This window comes from Anopheles maculipalpis, chromosome X, assembly GCF_943734695.1.
Source record: "Anopheles maculipalpis chromosome X, idAnoMacuDA_375_x, whole genome shotgun sequence".
In the NCBI taxonomy this organism is placed as follows: domain Eukaryota; kingdom Metazoa; phylum Arthropoda; class Insecta; order Diptera; family Culicidae; genus Anopheles; species Anopheles maculipalpis.
The window spans coordinates 13,712,366-13,731,296 of record NC_064870.1 but is presented as its reverse complement, the minus strand read 5'-3'; the positions used below and the strand labels follow the sequence as shown (position 1 = coordinate 13,731,296).

Here is an 18,931-nt window from a genome sequence, read left to right as displayed (position 1 = left end):
AGGTCCCCCACGTGTTTGTGTGAGTGTGTGTGAAATAGCCGAGCTTGGCGCTTCGTTTGCAAAGCCCGGGCCCCTTGATCGGGAGTTGCGCTTGCGGCTGGGCTAATCAAGTGGCATCGGTTTCGTTTCATTAGCTTTCGGGCCACACAGTCGCCACCACCACCACCATTTAACACCAATCCTTACGCCACATTATGGTAGTGCGCGGTGGAGCATGGGGTCCCACTAGAAGGAATGTAGGCGAAGTGTGGTGCGAAGCTACGAGACGCAATCGATCGAAATCGCACACGAATCGAACGGAGACAAGAGATGGAGGAGGGTCCACAACAGATTGTCCCAACAGGTGGGGATAAACAATTCCGACATTCAGGCGCTTCTGACTATTGAACTAGCGTCACCTATCTCACTCTGTCTCACTTTCTCTCTTTCTCTCTCTCTCTCTCTCTCTCTCTCTCTCTCTCTCTCTCTCGACTACTGCAACTAACCTCGCACCAACACCTCCTATATCTGCCCCAAACATCATCTGATCTGTGGCCTGTGGGGCGTCCAGTTGCTCCATTAGCATTTTGAGCGCGTTTTTCCCAACCTCTTGAAACCTCACGCTTGTATACTACACCCTTCCCTGACGGCTGATGCTGGCGGCTGTTTGACATTCTCTCTGGAGATTTTATGGTATCCGAAAAAGCCTCTTTTTTCTGTGCATGTGCTACTATGCTCCAAATATCATCATTTCGGTTGCCGGTGATTATAAAGATGGACGCCAAAAACCAGGAATCCTTACCAGCATCTTTGGAGTCAGCTACTACTTTGAACAGGTAAGTCAAGAAAAAAAAAGTTATACATTCTACATATGTCCATTAAATCTGGGGGAAGAATATTAGAGTTCTGAAATACATACATTAATTCTGGAGGGGATTGGTAGACTTCTAAAATATCATTCATAAGCTAAACTGTATTGGATTGGCATTTTTGAAATGTCATCACGAAATGACTTGTAGCTACCTGAAGCCTTTGCGGGCTTCACTTGAAGCAGCTTGTCCCTCCAGAAGTCCACCGGTTGGTCGTTTAGTTGACAAAGTCCTTTGAGCGGCAGGGTCCTCTGGAAAGACCCTCCTTTTCGTAGCCGAAATTCCACTGTTTTGGTGGTTTCTTGAACGAAGAGTTCTCATGGCAGACAAGACTCTACAATATAGGTCACGCCCGTCATCGAATAGCTTATTAGACTTCTCAAGTCTAGCAAACTTGCTATTCGATGGCCGATGGCATGACCTCAGAGGTCCTGGGAGGTCAAACAAGAAGTAGTAGTCTTTCTGTATTTTCAGGATTGACTATTTAACTGTGTGGTACCGACAAGTCTAGTAAGCCATTCGATGTTCGGCGTGATCTAGTGAGTTGATACCACGTAGTTAGTAAGATAGCCTACCCCTACTATGGGAGGGGTAAGATCCGGATGGGTTTTGAACCCTGGTTCTGTCGTATGTCGTATCGCCCACATCGCCGCCCTCACCAGTACCTTAGATGGCGGAAACAAATTGGATGGCTAGCATCCTTGAAGGACTAGGACCCGTAGTCGTCTTTTTTCCCATTTTAACACCAAATTGTAAATTTGTCCTAAGGTCAAATTGTACCAGTCCTGTCTAACCTAGCAATGGATGAATCAACACTGTCAAAAACTACTTAACAAAGCTGCAGTACAGGCAGAAGTAGAATGTAGTCTTACCAATCAAATGTCGGATGACTCATAGCGAACCTGAAACAACGCCTTCAGCCCACAACTGCTTCACACTCGAAAGGAGTGGTGGTAGAACCTTTTTTCTCTCCGAGGCCCCCCCGCTCCCTCCCCAAACCTCCCCCCTTCTATTTTTCTCGACTTCCCCTTTCTCCTACCTTTTTCCCCTCAGGCATGACCCCTCTGACCGGGTACTGTGAAAGGTGAGCGAAACACGGCAGCGCAAATGTAACGGCGTAACCATTCACCCAACACAAAAACCCCCATCGGGGCCGGAGTGAACGGAAATCGAAAGTGAAATAATGTGTTCTGTGCGTCGACAGCCGCCCCACAAACGTCGTAATGTTGTGATCGTGTGTGTATGTGTGTGTGTGTGGGTATGTGTTTTTGGACGGTTGCGTGCAGGCTTGCGTGCGTACCTTGCGTTAGCTAATCAACCGTAGCACAGACGCAAATGCATACCCCGGTCGGGTCTTGCGCGTATGACAACTTCGAAAGGTCTGTTTGGGGTGCCCTTTCGTACGGCCGCAGACACTCGCGCACATCAGCGTCAGCATCGTCAAACGGTGACGTTATTAGCGCCACCGTTTGTTTGGAAGTAATGGGTCCCAGCACTCGTAATGGTGCACTCGTGGCTAGTTTGCTGGAAGTACCAATGCGTACTGACGGTTATGTGTACGCATATCAATGTCTCCCGGGCGAAGAAACGAGCAGTACAACAAAGGAAAACAAAAATGCTAGTAGGACTACTCCTTTCCACGAACGTAAGGAATGTTGGGTGTTGCATAAAGACTTCTTGTGAGCGTGCGGCAATTTTCGCTAACCAGACCCAGCTCTCGGATGATGGTCGAGATTAGAGGACTTAAGTGTCAATCAAAACGCATTATCATAACATAGTGCTCTCGGCAGTGCTTCGTATCTCCGCGAATTGCCATACCAATGCCACTGTTCTATATGAAAGTGATCTCAGACAACCAAACAGCACGCACGTCAGAACGCGCACCAAAACTCGTTATCAACACCATCCGCAGCACCATACGGTACCAACTCAAGGACAGCTTCTGATATTATCTCGTGCTAGATGCTGCGTAGCTCTAACCTAGAACTCGTTTACTCCGGGGAATTTCTGCTCGATCTTGATGTGAACGCCGGCAGACAAAACGCATCATACCATTGCTTAACAACGTACACAACACACAAATGGTTCAACTTTTATTGGTAAACATTCGAGTAGACCTAGAGCTATTAAAGATGCATACCATCGGTGGGACTCTGCAATCACGCTCCCTGATCCGTCTCAGGAGCATTGTACCAATCCTCACTGTAGGCGAGAGAGGATAAGAAAAGCCGTAAGGAAAAAGGAGAATTTCGCAGAGCTTCGGCAGGGCACACTTACCATCCTGGTACATTCTCCGGATCGTCACAACGCTGGAGATCCTCGTTGTAGACCATGCCTTCGTCGCACGTACCCTGGCGCGGTTCGATACCGTTCAGACAGATGTAGAACCGCTGACAGTCATCCGGATGGGGATAGTTCGGGTGTGTGATAACCTGCCCGTTCTTATCCATCTTCGTGGCATCCTTCGGACACTGGAACCCGTCGTTGAGTTTCTCTGTGAAAGGAAGTCAGAGCGTTTCGCTCAATCCTCCCGAACAACGCTGGTTGCGAGTCCTTTCTTTCGACCATTACTTACTGTTTGCGTTACTACCGCATCCCTGCCGGTTAGCCATATCGGGCCACACACAGGTACCGGTCGGTTGGTAAAAGTGTAACCCAGCCACACACGTCATCTCCAGCTCGCGTCCATTCACACAGTTGTAGAAGATGTTACAGATCGAAGGATCCGGATGTGGGAAGAAACCGTTCTGCCGCGGACATACGCCGACCGGCTTCGGGGGTTCTGCAAATGGTTTTGCGACACATCGTTAGAAACAAGTGTGCAGCAACGCGCCATCGTTGGGTGAGCGGCTAGCACTTACGAAGCTCCTTTCGGTCGTTACATTCCACGTTGAATATCTGGTCGCACTTGTTTACCAGCTTGCTGGCCGGGTTGAAGACGAGCCCGTCCGGGCACAGCTTCTCCGACACGCGGCCATCATCGCACTCGTAGTACTTATCGCACTGGTACGGATCTTCGAACTGACCGTCCGGTTTTGGGCAGGTGAACTCAAAATAATCCTCCGGTTCCTCAGCGGCAGCTGTGCGACGAGCAAATAAACGGCAAAAGGTGGTTTAGAAAGTGAAGATCAATTGCGGCGTTCATTTGTCGAACCGGAGTTCGGCATGTGGACCACTTACAGGCAACAAGTGCTGCGGCCAGCAGGAATGGTGCGATGAGATGGATACGCTTGCTCATGGTAGTTAGTGATAATGCAGAGGGGCTAAGACTACAGCTATTCCAACGATGTCTTTGTTGGATGGATAATGGTGATGATTCTTTGCTCTTCCAATAGCTGTCTCTTGAATTCTCTGTCTGTCGCTAACTCTCTCTCTCTCTCTCTCCCTTTCCTATCTTACTCGCTGTCCTTGCAGGCTTGATCCTCGACCTCAGCACAGTCCAGCTCCCGGAGCCCGGATCCCGATCCGTACGTTAGCAGTGCAAGTAGATAACTAGGCTGCGCCGATGATGAGACCCGTACTTTTTGTGCCTTTTGGCAGAGATTGTGCCACGGCTCTCGTGCTTGCGCACAGCGCTGTTCGCTCCCTTCCCATCACTCGGGGCTCGGGCTAAAGTTCCCCGTTCGCAAACATAAAGCGCCACGCTGCGCAATAAAGCGGATGAGCTTAGGCCACCGTGTGTGGCACGCTCTGGACGCTTCCATCTGCAAACGGTGGGTCCACCGGGCAGCCTCCACTTAAAACCTTATTCAACCAAGCAGCCAAACTTCCCCTTCTCCTGGGCGTTCGGGGCAAAAAGTGTAACAGCACTCTGTCCGGTGACTTCTTTCGGGCCGCTTTGCAGCATTGTGCAGGAACTCGCTTCCTATCATCACGCGACCGGATTGCGGTCGATCATTATGTAAACGGCCAGTGGTGGTGATGTTGTGTGTGTGTCTAGCCGAAACTGGTTTGTTTCCTCTTACTGTGTTTGCGTGCTCACACCCGGCTTGCCGGGCGATTGTTTGTCCTCGCTCCAGATGCCGCACCATAATGGGACCAGTGTTCCACGCGGGTGCCTCCCTTCTTCTACAGCCTCCCACACACACAGAGAAGCAGAGTGGCTATGACTTCAACGATGACTTTCGTTGAAGATGCTGAAATGCTGCACTTTCTCTCCTTTGAGCCGACCAGTTTCGAAGTTTATGCAACCACATACATCACCCGGTTGTGACGACATAATGTACACCGGCAGCTGTCATTGCCACCAGTGAGTACGGGCGTGGCTCACACCGCTGGACGCATAGTTCCTAAAGGGTACAACACTGTTGCCAAAGAGCTGCCACCAGCTAATGGCTAGGTTCTAGGGCCTGGCAGTCTGGCAGACTTTGTGGAGGTACCTCTCATTAACTTCAACCCATACTTTACCCTATAATCAATTGCTTTTCTTCGCAGTAGTTGTTTTCTCCAAACTTTATTTCGTTCTTCTTATTCCTTAATACACAACAGGCTTCAGGTTTTACTCATCCGAGTTGGAATGGATGGGCCGAAGGTCGACTTCTTTCCAGCTATATTTGCTAGCTCGATAAAATCCTACTGGGTGTGTTTTGTGTTACTTGTGACTACTTATTGATTCAATTATTTAGATTATGCAAATAGCAGCTCCTGACAGGAAGCTTGCGCAAGGCATGCACAACACGCACCGAACGTCTCCCACCAGCATCGAAGCGCGACTGCTTTATTGCTCCGCGCTGCACGTACTGTGTCACGTCCGCGAAGATGTAATGAGATGAGAGCCACCAAAACAACCCGAAACAGTGATGTGGAGGTAGCAGAAGATGTGGTTGGGATGGGCAAAAGCGTACCACTAAGGATGTCGGTGAATGCATACAAATGTGGCAAAGTGCCCAAAAGTGGAGTAGTTTGAAGAATGAAGCAAAGGTGGTTAAAAGAGACATACGTATGAAGGCGGAATGTTAATCCGAAGTGAAAGATTGATAGATGGAAATGGAAATGGGAAGAAGCAAATGACACCAAGAAATAGAGGCAGAACAGTGAAGAAGGAAGGCGCGATGAGCCGAAAGCGATTGACAGAGCGAGGTCAATAGACTCTCGCCTGCCGCAGGCCTACAGAAGGTACGTGTGATTGATTGATCGTGAGCGAGCGAGATTGATTGATTGATGGCGTACAAGCGGACGTGACCTGCGGACAGGCATGGCTTAACTTCCCGATAATCGTCACAGCCCGCGTGCTGCATAACGGTGCATGGGCGGTGTAGTCTACCAGGTTCAGGGCTTCTTGGTTGCGGAGGAGGTCAGGAGTTTGCAGTGAGTTACGGCTTAGCTAACGGGTTGGGCTCAACAGTGAGCAGCCCAGTGTGAGTGGAAAATAGGAGCATGTATCACAAAAAGCAGTAAGGTAGCGGCTTGGTACAGCAGCAGCTCACGGCACGCAGAATGATGGCGCAACAGTCGGCCAGGTTCATCAGTTCTTGGTAGCATCCTCTTCCTTGTACCAGTCTTTGCTGTTTTTTGGTGAGGAAGTAAGAGAAAAAATCGCACCAAGATGGATGGAGTTAGTTTGAGGTTTCTAGAGGTCCTACCGACGACTCCCACTTACCATTCCGGGACGTTCTCCGGATCGTCACAACGCTGCAGGTCCTCGTTGTACACCATCTTGGCGTCGCACTGACCAAGGCGCGGTTCGATACCGTTCAGACAGTAGTAGAACCGGGAACAGTCGGTCGGATGTGGATAGTTCGGGTGCGTAATGACCTGTCCGTTCTTGTCGTAGCGCGTCTCCTTGGGACACTGGAACCCGTCGTTAAGTTTCTCTGCGAAGAAGAGCATTCACCACTGGTTAGCAAATGAGCTGGAAGCTCGTGTACTGCGGTACTCACTGTTGGCATTGCTACCGCAGCCCTCGCGAGCAGCTACATCCGGCCATACGCATGTGCCAGACTTCTCGTCAAAGTGCAGTCCACCGGTACAGCTCATCTCTAGCTCTTCTCCATTGATGCAGCTGTAGAAGACGTTGCAGATCGATGGATCCGGATGGCTGAAGAATCCGTTCTTGCGCGGACAGTAGTCGGTAGTGCCCTGGGCTGGTTCTGTTGGAGGCAAAAAAAAAGGTTAGGTCGTCTGTGCATCACGCAACCGGGACGAGATATGGTAACTTACGCAGCTCGAACCGATCGCCACAGTCCACGTTGAACGGTTGGTCGCACTTGTTGATAAGCTTGATCGTCGGATCGAAGACGAGCCCGTCCGGGCAGAGCTTTTCCGTGGCTTCGCCCTCATCGCACACATAGTACTTGTCGCACTGGATCGGATCCTCAAACTGTCCACGGTTCTTGGGGCACTTGAACTGAGCATCTGTGGGGGGGGGGGGGGGGGGGGGGGCGTAAGAATAACAACGGTAAGGTAACAGCGCCAACGGTCTTAGACATCCGATGCTCACTACGGTTTGCTTCTTACCTACGAGTGCTGCTGGAATTGCTAGCAGTAGCATCGCTGCTAGCACACTTCTTAACGCTGCTGCCATCTTGAGACACAAACGCACACACGCACTCAGTCACACACACACACAATCGTGTGTATACAGGATCGTGCGGGTTAAGGGAAAGCAAACAGTGGACACCTCCGACGATGGTCCACTAGCGTTGACAGGATGATAGTAGCGGCTTGTCGACGACGACTGGTTGGCAGCGCTACCAAACGTTCCCGTAGTTACCGATAAACTACGCGACGACGATGATGCGACTCTCACTTTTGTTAGCACGCCACCGCCTCACGACCGAAACTTCGTCGGACTCGTCTCGTTTCGGGGGAGAGGGATGGCGGGGAAAGGGTGGGAGACACGCCGGCGGATCCGGTCCAGCTTAGAGCACTGAGGAGAAGGAGAAGGGGGGGGGGGGGATGGAGAGGAAGTTTCTCGTTGGGTGGGGTCCGGGCGATCGAGCAAAGCGTGTGAGTGAGTGCGTGACCAGCAGAGCGAAGGCGGAGGTATAGGTGCTGAGTTCCTGGGTCACAGCGACCAGCACCCTCAGCGTTGGTGGGTCTCTTTCCAACAGTTGTAACGTTTCCCACTCTTGACGTACTCCGTCCCAATTCCCGGGAACTTACTGCATCCTTCTCGTACTACACGGCCCTACTTCAGGCGCGACACTGTTGCCCCCATGTTTCACCTTCTCCAGTTGTCAAGCCCATGCGCCCATGTGGGGCAGCACAACGTGGTAGGGAGATCCCTATTGCAAAACGTACGATTCGAGGCTCTGCTCCCCTATAGTCACGCTGGAAGACGGTAATCGTGATCGGGTTCGGTTCGGTTCGGTGTAGTCAAACACGGCACCACTATAGCTTACTGTGCGCCTTACGTCCTACTTCGGGAAATTGACTAAAATCTGGGTGCGACCCAGGCGCACGTCAGAAGAATGTAACATTGTGGAGGTGCGAGATAGTGAAGGAAAATGGCGCAGGAAAACGAACGAGGGTGTGGACACTCTTGCAGAGTCAACTAAGGGAGGAAATAAGAAGCAGAAGCGAAATGAGACAGGAAATCGATTGAACCGGGAGTTTGGGCTGGGTTTTTTGGACGTAGGACAATTGTGAGCTGCCATCCAAAGACCCGAGGTAGGGTAGTAACCTGGGAGTTGAACGTTGTATAAGTAATTGTGATGATGTACCTGGCAGCTGCGTGGGCACTTCGACAAGACATTCAACTCATGACTAGCTGTCGGCTTCTCACTCTCTCTCTCTCTATCCCTCTATCGTTCAGTGCCAATGGTGAACCCGGTACAATGCCTGACACGACATGACAATTTCCCGTTCTCGTTTAACTCGCAGCTGGTAATGAGCATTGGCCAACCATCGCGCGCCGCTAGTCACACTAGTAGCCGCGGCAAATCGGCTCACTCAAGCTTCCTGCTTCTTTGGCTCTATTATGCCGTGCGCTGTGTGAGACACGGTGGAGAACGTCCTGGTAGAGTAGTAGCAGCACCGGCACGTAAGTAAGCCATGACGCCGTCACTGTCAGCCACCGTTACGCTGTTGTGTTTTCCTCCTTTCTTTTTTTTTGCGTTGTTGCGCTCGCGCTCACTTTTAGGACCCGCACAGTAACGATTAGACCGCGACTAAAGGCCATCACTTGTCAAGCGAGATACGGAGCAGTGTCGTTGCCAATAACAACTGCACCAAAAAACTGGCTTCCTGGTTACTTACCGAAAGGTGCCCGCAGGAGCTGACCAATGCAGTGAGAAAAAGCTCTCTACACTGTTAGCAGGGTACGTTGGTCTATTGCCTTGGTGTAATGGTACACAAAATTTGTAGACAGTTGTAGTTGTACGCTGTTAACCTTGGTAAAACTTCCGCATTTTCTTGGCGATAGACGTAAAGTAGCTGAAGACACTTGTACTTGTGACGTAGATGCTAGATAATCTGTACTTTTCAGATAGCTGGTTCCTGGCTAAAATGGAGCTAAACCAGTCCGCTAAAAGTACTTTGACAGTCTTCCAAATCGTGTGCATGTACTGGAAAACTTCCACAGATATACAGTTTCAAATTCTTTCGAGATGTTAACCTGAAACTATTTCTTAAGCCATCAAACCACCGAACGTTCAGGTGTAACTCTCGCTTTCCTTTCCGCCATTTTGTGCGGGGGCACGCGCGGGCATCAGGTTACCCATTTCATAATCACCTTCCCAGGCCAGTTTGTAGGTCAAATCTGCTCCCCGCAAATCATCCTCCCGGATGCCTGCCCACGTCTGCTGTTATTTAATATCTTCACGGACCAGTTCTACCGACACCATCTTTCGCTCGCGCACGCACACGTGCTCGCATTTCTGCGCACGGCAATGGCATCCTCATCTGACGCTACTGGCAAACCGGTACGGAAAGGAAGGTAAGGAAAAGGCAAAAAAAAACAACAAAATGATATTGGTACACTTTCGATTTCGCTAGCCTTCGCCCGGAGCCTGCGGGTGCAAAACGAAGATTCCATCGGGTCGGGCGTACGTGTCTATAACCGGTTTTGGGGCTGTTGCTTTTGCTACGCTATGTTTACTGTTTTAATGCATTGTTTTACCGTCGTCTGTCTCCCTTTCAAGGGTGACTGCATTATCAGTCCCATCATGTATGTACAATTATCGCTAATAATCATTTTACTTTATGGTGGGTAATCTTGGAAAGTCATGAATATTTCTTCAAGATTACTTTACTCTAGACTACGTTCATCATTCGAGAGTAAAGAATCATAACTTCATAATGCAAGAGCACAAGATCTTTATTTAATACAAGCACAACATCGGTAGCGTGTTCCGGTGGCGAAGGTGACAGCGGCGCAGATCTTCAAATGGCAAAGCTGGGGTTCAAATCTCTTCTGGATCGTTCCCATGTAGTGGGGATTGACTATCCAACTACGTGGTATATGACCTATGACCTATCATCAGCAGCAAGTCTAATAAGCCTTTATATTTGCCGGTATGGCCTCGAAGGTCGCTTAAGACAAGATAAAGAAAACATCAGTAAGATGATCTTCTGGATTTGGATTCTTGAATCCCGTCTGACGCCCTCCAAACTGGACTCAGCTTCCAAATCGGACTCAGCCAAGAACTCAGAATTTCGATCTCGATCTAGAACATCTCAACCAGCTCCATTTGCAAGTAGGCGTGCATATTTCGCCAGCGAGATGTTGTAACCTTTCGTTCTGCTCTTCGCATATAAAGAGAGCAGAATATACGATAATGACATTCAGCATACGGCAGATAACTCGTATAACAAAGTAGTTTACCGACATTGATAATTTTCGGTTGATTTGGCTCACAAACCACAAAAAAAAAGGATATCGCCGTGTGCCAGACATACAGCGAACCGGTGTCCGTGGAACCGGTTTGTGGCCTCTCACCATCGACAACGAACGACGTTCGACGCCGGCCGATGACAGTTGAAACAGTTTTCACGTAAATGTGATCCAGTTTCGCCATAGCCCGGGTTCGCCAATGTATTCAATCTACCACGACGGCAAACACGATTTCAAGGATGTGTGGCAGCCGCGCCTCATCGGCTGAAAAGTCATACCTTTGCCGTGCACACTTCGCTCCTCTTGATCACCGGCTCGACCGCCAGCTCGACAAATGTCACAAAAAAAAGCGAAGGGAACTCAACTCGGAGCACCAAAAGCTCTTGCGGTGCCCTTCCAAAAGCAGCATTGCAGCATGGAAAGGGAGCAGTTCTAGATGCCTTGGGCTATACCCATACATCCTCCTTTCACTTGCTCACTCAACGGGTAATTAGTATTCTCACGTTCCGCGTGGATGCACTGGAGACAGGTTGGGCGAACATGTCAACCGCTTCAAACCGCTTGCCATACGACGTGGCGGCCCTATTCGGCTAAATGCCAAACCTTTCGCGTACAGAAACCCCACTTATCTAGATGATATTTTCGAACATTTCATTAAATTTTTTGAGTCATGTATTGTTTATTTTGTTTACCTTTTATTGCTCAATAATAATTGAGAGAAAACGTACATAATCGTACGCACATAGTAAGAGGGTTTGTTAACATATTTTAAAACAAAAGTACAAATGTAATGAGTCTTTTCATTGGCGTGCGCTGCAAACCGAGCACATTCAGACAAACGGCATCGAACCGATCTGCGACCGGTCGCCATTTTTATGTTCCTTTTTTTCTGTTTTCGAACTTTTTTTGTTTGTTTGTTTGTTTGTTTACTAACATTTTTCTTTTCTGTGAGAATATGTATTTTTTTCCTTGAACTCCACCTGCAAGAGGCGTCCGTGGGATGGTTGTCTTCAGTCTGCAAATTCTTAGACTTTTGGAGAAGATCCGGCCTTATTTCTGCCGGGGTTTGGAAAATGGTTCGACGACGGTTTTGAAGAGAGAACGATGGGACTCCCGCTACGGGATGGGAATGTTGGAGATGGGTTTGTGAAGGACTTCACGTTGGCCAGCCTATTTAGTTCTTCTTCTCGTCACTCTCCTTGTACCAATCCTCACTAAAGTTAAGAAAAATGAAAAGCGTTGATGTTTAGTACACATGTCCACATGGTGCAGTGTCAAATGCTGTCCCTACCATCCGGGAACGTTTTCGGGCGCATCACACCGTTCCGTCTCCTCGTTGTACACCTCGCCGACCTGGCAGCCAAGATCGCGCGGTTCCACACCGTTCAGACAAACGTAAAACCGCTGACAGTCGGTCGGATGGGCATACTTCGGGTGGGCCACAACCTGTCCAGCTTCATCTGTTTTCTGTTCCTTCGGGCAGGTAAATCCATCCTTCAGTTTCTCTGGAGATGTGATGAGATATGTAGCTGAATCAGTTGGGAAAACAAAAAAGGCTAGAAGTATCGGGTTTGCTTACTGTTAGCGCCTGGGTTGCATCCCTGACGTCCGGCATCGTTCGGCCAGACGCATGTGCCGGTATATTCGTCGAAGTGTAGCCCGGCCGTGCAGGTAATTTCCGTCGCTTCACCTTCGATACAGTTGTAGAACACGTTGCATACGGCCGGATCCGGATGGGCGAAGAAACCATTACGGCGCGGGCAGAGGTTGTTTCCACGGGGCGGTTCTATAGTAGGTAGGGGAGGATAGGTGTGAATGATTATACTTCCAACAATCTGGATCCCCTCCAACGAGTACTTACGAAGCTCTACACGATCGCCACAGTCCACATTGAAGGGTTGGTCGCACTTGTTAATCTTGCGAATGGTAGGATCAAAGACGAGTCCATCCGGGCATAGCCGTTCGGTGGCACGGCCATCGTTACACTCGTAGTATTTGTCGCACTGCAGGGGATCCTCGTACTGGCCATCCTTGGGTGGACACTTGAAGCTTTGTGCGTCTGTTGATTGGAAGATGCGAAACCATGCATTAAATAAGCGTGTTGGAAGCACAATATCCCAAACCCAGAAACGAAATTTGGAAAGAAGTATACAGCAATCTGACATAATTGGCGCCAGTGAAAGTGTTGAGGCACTTTTAGTGGTGAAAGCGAGAGAGAGAGAGAGAGTATTAGGCCAACTCCATTATATTGACGGCATCACTACCCGGCAGTAGCTCCACCATTTGTCAATGTTTTGCAAACCGTGCGTAATGGAGCAACGAACCTAAGATGCAACGTTCCAACCATACCCCCCAGGCCCGTTCCAGCTCAATGGAATGACTGGTCCATAGGTGTTGTTGGTGCGTCGTTTCGCAACCATAGACCGTAGAGCGGTGCACTGCAGTGCATTAAATCATTATTGAGATATGGGTGGATATCATTGTGTCTGTGTTGGGCGAAATCATGCAGAAAGCCGAAATGGTCAGAACGCGCGTTGCGTCTTTCGTTGCGCTTCTTAACCACCTGACTGATGTGTGCGATGTATACAACCTACGGCAGCCATTGTGTTGAAATGACGATTGATTTACTTCTTCTCTTCGGTGTTCGGTTTCTTGATTGCAGACAGCATGACTCCGTTACCGTTACCTCACCTCAAACCGTATGCATCTTTCCATATGCATTCGCCCTACGCTCAGGGTCATGCTTTGTCTTGTGTTGGTGGTCTACGGCGTCCATTTTGAAAATTCTACTCGGACGAAGGATTCCAAGAACTGGAACAGTGGCCGTGATGCTAAAGCGAGAACAATCGATCGATCAATGGTCCACCGACCCATCATTCATTCAATCGAGATTGATGGGGATGGAGGATGACAGTAACTTGGAATTGCGCTTCCTCAAGGTCTCCTAAAGTAGCGTAGGTAGCTACTCATTAGCAACATATATCATACTGTGTTATCTGACTGAAGCACATGAATCAAGGTTTCCGGAAGTTCTTCCACGAAAAAAAGAAAGCAAACTTTTTTTAAAAGCTTTAATGATACTCCGCTGGCCCCTATTAGCTACGTACGCAGCCGAATCAGGCCGCCTCATAAGGCTGTGCCTACAACCGGCTTGCTTGCCTCGTAGTCCCCGCTAACCCACCTTCGCCGTGAAAGACAAACCGGATCTGTAAGAAATGAAATTGCTGCTAGCACCACCCGACAACAGCATCAAACAAACACCAAACACCATAAAGAAAGAAACAAAAAAAAACAGAGCAAAAATATAATAACGTTATATAATTCCCGCCCGTTCCGGACAACACCCGGGAGGCTAGGTTTTGGACGATGTAGAGCTGCCACACTACACCACGTTGCACATTTTGTCGGATGTTTTCATTTTGCAGTCATTCGGGTTTCTTTTCTCACAATCTTCCCGGTGTTCCAACGGTTATAGTCTGAAGGGGGAGGAGGGGGCAATGTACTGCAGATACTGTGCGGTAGGTATTCCCGGCATTACTGCTTTTCTGTTCATTTATCGCGACTCCCTTTTTGTAACGCTTTTTGCTGACCATCACCGCCAGCCAGTACATGAAACGCGAAAGTAAAAGTTCCGTTTCGGTTTCGCTTGATTGTCGCCCGGTCTATTATATACCGGGAGGTCAGTATAATAGCTTCCTGTACTGCAGGTTTGCCGATGACATAAGTTTTTTTTTTTCCTTCCAAAATATAAACACTTTGGTCACGCATGTCCAGTGCTGGTGCAATGGCAACTATTGACTCAAATGTGTTACATCATTGCCCACAAGGACCAATCGCAAGTCAGCTTGTGGTTTCATAATGCAAGTCCTTTTGATATCAGAATTTGAAGGAGCCTGCGGAGATGAACATTTTGAAGATGTTGATGATGGGAATGGGGAATCTACGAATACAAACTTCCCTACTTTTCACTAGCTTTACAGTGGCACAAACATGTCTAACTATAGCTCTTTTTCTATATCTAGAAATTCCAAATTAGACGAGGAAACTCCCCCATCCCCGCCCCAGGAAAAGCAAAATACTTACAAATGCACGCGACTGTCGCCGCAAACACGATCAAAATGTACCGCATGGTGTGTCACCGGAAGCCTGGTTGAACGTCGGGTTGATAGTTGATACGATGAACTTGCACGCCTCTGCTATATTCTCAGTCGTCCAGATCTAAACAGATCCTCTGGAATGTCTTTAATCTGACAACCAGAGCACACACGGCGGAAAATCGGTTCGGGCACGTACACGCACGAGCAACACACGCTTGGGACTGAAAGGTCTTCTCGCTGTGGCAGGCTGACTCGGTTTCTCCAGGTCAGGCACTTCCGAGCACTTCAGTAGATTTGAATGGACTATCCACCGCAGGTGATAATACTCGTATTTTTGATGAATCCCTCTACACCACCACCCAGGGTTTGGTAAGGCAGACTGTAGGAAGAGTAGTGGCAGGGAGGGGGGGAGGAAGGGGGCCGCTAGTTCGAACGATGGTAGGCAGGATGTGCTCGGGCCTGTTCACACCACAGTTTGCGGTTGGGTCTTTCATTGCTCGTTGGGGGTTTTTCTTTCTGTTTCTCCAGTGTTCGTAGCTCTCTCGCTCGTACCTCCAACGGAGCGGAGACTTTTTCTCGCTTTGGTGGTTACTGACGAGCCGCAACCGGGCTCGCTTCATGTCATATGCCGAGCATGTGCCCACTGCTAGGGTGGGAACAGTACAGGTTGGGGAGGGGGGAACCTACCATCACTAAGGGTGGCTAAGAGGGACTGAGCGGAGAGCGATGATATTGGGGGAGGGTGGGTTCTGTTCACGCACACCTTCCGGTTGCAAATGCAACCGACACGTCGACGAATTGTTGGAGTCTGCACACAACAACAATCTAGCAGCAGAAACATTGACATGCATGGCTCGTGGCTGTGGCGTGGCAAGTGCGTCGTCTAGGTGCGTAATCGCTCACCTGAAGGGCGGCATCATGCCATCATACGGACGAGACGGTACGACGAAAATGGCGCACCGTTACGATCCCTTCCCATTTCTAGGTTAGACCCCCGGCAAATCGATCGGCGAAAGGAAACGATGTGGCAAACGCGTCCCGTCACTTAATTGACACGGATCAGGACGGCGGTATGTGCTAGATCTTGCTAGAAAGTACAGTGTAAGGGCACCTGCTATGAAGCCTCCTAGACCTTCCTGGGTGTGGAATTCGTGCCTGAGCGTGCAGAACATGCTCCAGATTCGTGATCTGTAACCTTGTCGCAAGATGGTACCTTGCACTGCTAACTGCAAGATTATGGATTGTGGAGAACACGTTTTGACGGGTCGGCGGGACTCGTCCAACAACTGAGACCCTACGGCATAGGAAATTTGAGACAAACGAAACCTTTCCCATCTCGCCATACATCAAGTCAAGGCCATCTCAATGGCAGGAACCATACGTTGGTTAAACTCTTGCAGTACGGATATCTGATGATACAAAGTATGTGCAAGAAACACGACACCCGCTCATTTCCGACCAAAATGGATCAAGCGTAACAGTGCATTAAATGTTTCCCTTGCTTGGAAAGGTGTCCTTGCTGTGTCTCGAAGTTATCGCTCTAGTCTAAGCTAGCTTAGTCTCACTGTGGGAAGTCTGAGCTTGAAACTCATGCCGCCGTTAATTTGCTCATCAGAAATAGTACTTACCCTTGGTGGCCTATCACACGCACCTCTTCGTATGTGTAAATGTGCATATGGATGCTTTACAAACCAAGCTCGAAGCATGGAGTAATGGCACCGCAAAGAGAGACGCCATATTTCTTCATCCAACGTAATGGATCTTCAATTCTTCCCCAAAAACGCACGCACACACACACCTACATGAAAGTAGGAGACATAGCGCAGATACATTAAAATGTGCAAACAACACCTGATGTTGTAAGTGCACAATTTGTCAACAGCCAATATGGACAATTCACGATGAGCCGAAACAAACAAGCCAACAACGACAACAACAAAAAGTAGAAGCAATCAATCAATCGTACCAAGCTTGCTCAACTAATGAGAAATTGACGAGGTAGGATAAATCCCCCATTATTTGCATTGTGATGGCACCGGGGAGTTATGTTTTCTACTGCGGTGAGTAAATTTGGCATCTTACGATTGGTTGTTGTTTATCGTTGCAAGATATTAAGCTGTGCCTGGTTTGGGAGTTATCGTAATCCATCGCGAGTCTTGTTTGCATTCGGTGGAGGTAAAGAAACAACTTCTCATGTTTATTATTAGATTTCTTAAGCAGATAACTATTAGCGAATCATTCATCTTGCAAATGCTTCGCCATGTTGGATTTTGTCGGATTAAAATAACAATCGACCATCATCCCAGTATTGTTCTATCATTGGTTATTTAAACTATTAATCTAACTAGCCGACAATATGGCGGGGGCTGTCATTCTCTAATATAAATAAATAATGTAACTATCATCTATATATTGCTAAGCACATTCTTCGCAGGTGCGTGGCCTGACATGATTTCCCTCCTATCTATCCGCAACCCTCTACCCAGAATTTCGTCCCCATTTACCATCTTGGTCTCGATCCATCAAAGTCGTCCGGTTGCATCACACTGGATGTCGCGAAAAGTACCGCTACGCCTTTTAAAAAAAGAAAACAGTTCGAACTTCACTGCTCAGCTGTCATGTTAACTCCGCACCCAAAACCGATCGCAAGTAACGGGACTTGTGAGCACCGTCGTACGACAATGGCTCGGCGGTCCAGTGCCAGAAACCTGAACCTCTCCTGCAGCGAGTGGGAGGTCCGGTTACGAGGTACCGTTTTTTGACCGTTCTAGCCCTGCAGGTCGGGACTTGGTTTCGGCACGTCGTCAATAAACGTCACCGAGCGTGCCCGTTGCAATCCAACCGCACGTCGCCCCTCCGGACTCACGTTCGTACCGTTGCTGTCCGTCTCTTCGCCATTGGCTGGCCCATCCATGCCGTCTCCATCAGCAGCCGAACCACGGGCCGTCTGCTTTGCCAGGTACGTCTGCAGATGCTCCAAATTGCCGTGATCGTCCGACAGCACCAGCTCACGGCGGGCACGACCCTTAGCAATGATGCTCACCACACTGTCCAGCTCGAGCGGTAAGCGGAAGTTACGCAGGACCTCCTTCGCCTCCCAGCTGACGCGTGGATAGTCGCTCAACTCCTCCTGAAACCGGGCACGCACCGTTTCCCGCAGCCGGGTCGCTTCCTCGCGGACCGTTAGCGCCACCCTAGCCCGGGCCTCTTCCGGCTCTAGCGACGTTTGCACGCGCCGATAGTCGCCGGGGGCGGCCGCAACACTCTCACCGATTGTTGCCCGCTTCCGCACATCGTACCGGCGCCGTTCGCGCTCCGGATGCATTTGCTTGGCCAACAGCTCCGGGCTAAGATGGCGTCGGGCCATCATGGTCCGGATGAGTGCCCGGTAGTAGCGCGACCGCCACCGGCCCTCAAGCCGACGGCTAAGATCGACACGCTTTTCCGCATCGCGGAGCGCTTTCTTCTTCGCTTCCTCGATCGCCTGCCGGCGCAGGAAATCATCGTGCTCCTGCTTTTCCACCTCGAGCCGTTCGGCCAGTTCGCGTGCCTCACGTTCTGCGCGCAATTTTGCCTCGATCTGCTCACGGTTCTGCTCGTAGTACCGCTGGACCCAGGCGGACTGGTCGTGTTTGCGCGCCAACTCCGCACGTATCAGCTGCCGAAATCGCTTCCGTTCGCTGGGCCGTGGTTCGGCAAAGGCGGCCGGGATGCTCAGCAATCGGACGTTGCAGTTACCGTCGGCCACCGCCAGGTGGCGATGGGGAGTGCGGCGATGATGCTGCTGTGTGATGATGGACAGCACATTCGCACCGAGGTTTAGTGTAACGCAGGGCGTCGACGTGTGTACTGTCAGGGAAGAGGGAAGAAAGTTTAGAAGGAATATACGGGTTTGGAGACGCATTATGATGTTACAACATGTACACCAAAAACCTAATTCTAGCTGTTGAACATTGTATCTTGAATATCTGCTTATCCTCAGATAAACCCGCATTTCAGTAGTGTGAAAAGTGTCAGAATTCTATAAGTGATGTGCTAAATACTAGTAATAACAATAACTACTCCTTTCAAACTACTACTTCAAACAACTCCGGGGGCAGCCCGGTGGTGTAGGCGACATCGGCGCCAGTCTTCAAAACGACAGGACCGGAGTTCAAATCCCATCCGACCTAGTACGTCGTTAAGCTAAGATTTTTTTTTTGTTTTATTCA

The 18,931-nt window shown here is 49.5% G+C and overlaps 5 protein-coding genes across 5 annotated transcripts in view; all 5 read right to left on the bottom strand.

Annotated features, from left to right (window-relative positions):
* Positions 1–18,931, bottom strand: part of LOC126563172 (early endosome antigen 1-like) — a 169,515-nt gene that overhangs the window by 80,572 nt on the left and 70,012 nt on the right. The gene's annotated exons all lie outside the window — the stretch shown is intronic.
* The window catches only part of LOC126561974 (dynein axonemal intermediate chain 3-like), a 216,142-nt gene that overhangs the window by 193,745 nt on the left and 3,466 nt on the right, over positions 1–18,931 (bottom strand). Inside the window, exon 3 of the mRNA XM_050218374.1 lies at positions 17,484–18,569. Coding sequence (XP_050074331.1) covers positions 17,488–18,569 — 1,082 coding nt within the window. The 3' untranslated portion in view covers positions 17,484–17,487. The remainder of the gene's footprint in view (positions 1–17,483; positions 18,570–18,931) is intronic.
* Positions 2,965–4,086, bottom strand: LOC126559971 (protein obstructor-E-like). Its single transcript, XM_050216136.1, has 5 exons — positions 4,029–4,086; positions 3,710–3,928; positions 3,424–3,630; positions 3,126–3,342; positions 2,965–3,050 (listed from the first exon to the last, which is right to left on the bottom strand). The coding sequence occupies exons 1-5, from the start codon at positions 4,084–4,086 to the stop codon at positions 3,008–3,010; spliced, it is 744 nt and encodes a 247-aa protein (XP_050072093.1). The 3' UTR covers positions 2,965–3,007.
* LOC126563719 (protein obstructor-E-like) lies at positions 6,271–7,371 on the bottom strand. Its single transcript, XM_050220370.1, has 5 exons — positions 7,305–7,371; positions 7,008–7,202; positions 6,728–6,937; positions 6,448–6,661; positions 6,271–6,352 (listed from the first exon to the last, which is right to left on the bottom strand). The coding sequence occupies exons 1-5, from the start codon at positions 7,369–7,371 to the stop codon at positions 6,313–6,315; spliced, it is 726 nt and encodes a 241-aa protein (XP_050076327.1). The 3' UTR covers positions 6,271–6,312.
* On the bottom strand, positions 11,791–14,808 carry LOC126560109 (protein obstructor-E-like). Its single transcript, XM_050216274.1, has 5 exons — positions 14,707–14,808; positions 12,485–12,682; positions 12,203–12,409; positions 11,915–12,128; positions 11,791–11,837 (listed from the first exon to the last, which is right to left on the bottom strand). Exons 1-5 carry the CDS (start codon positions 14,750–14,752, stop codon positions 11,798–11,800), a joined length of 705 nt encoding a protein of 234 aa, XP_050072231.1. The 5' UTR covers positions 14,753–14,808; the 3' UTR covers positions 11,791–11,797.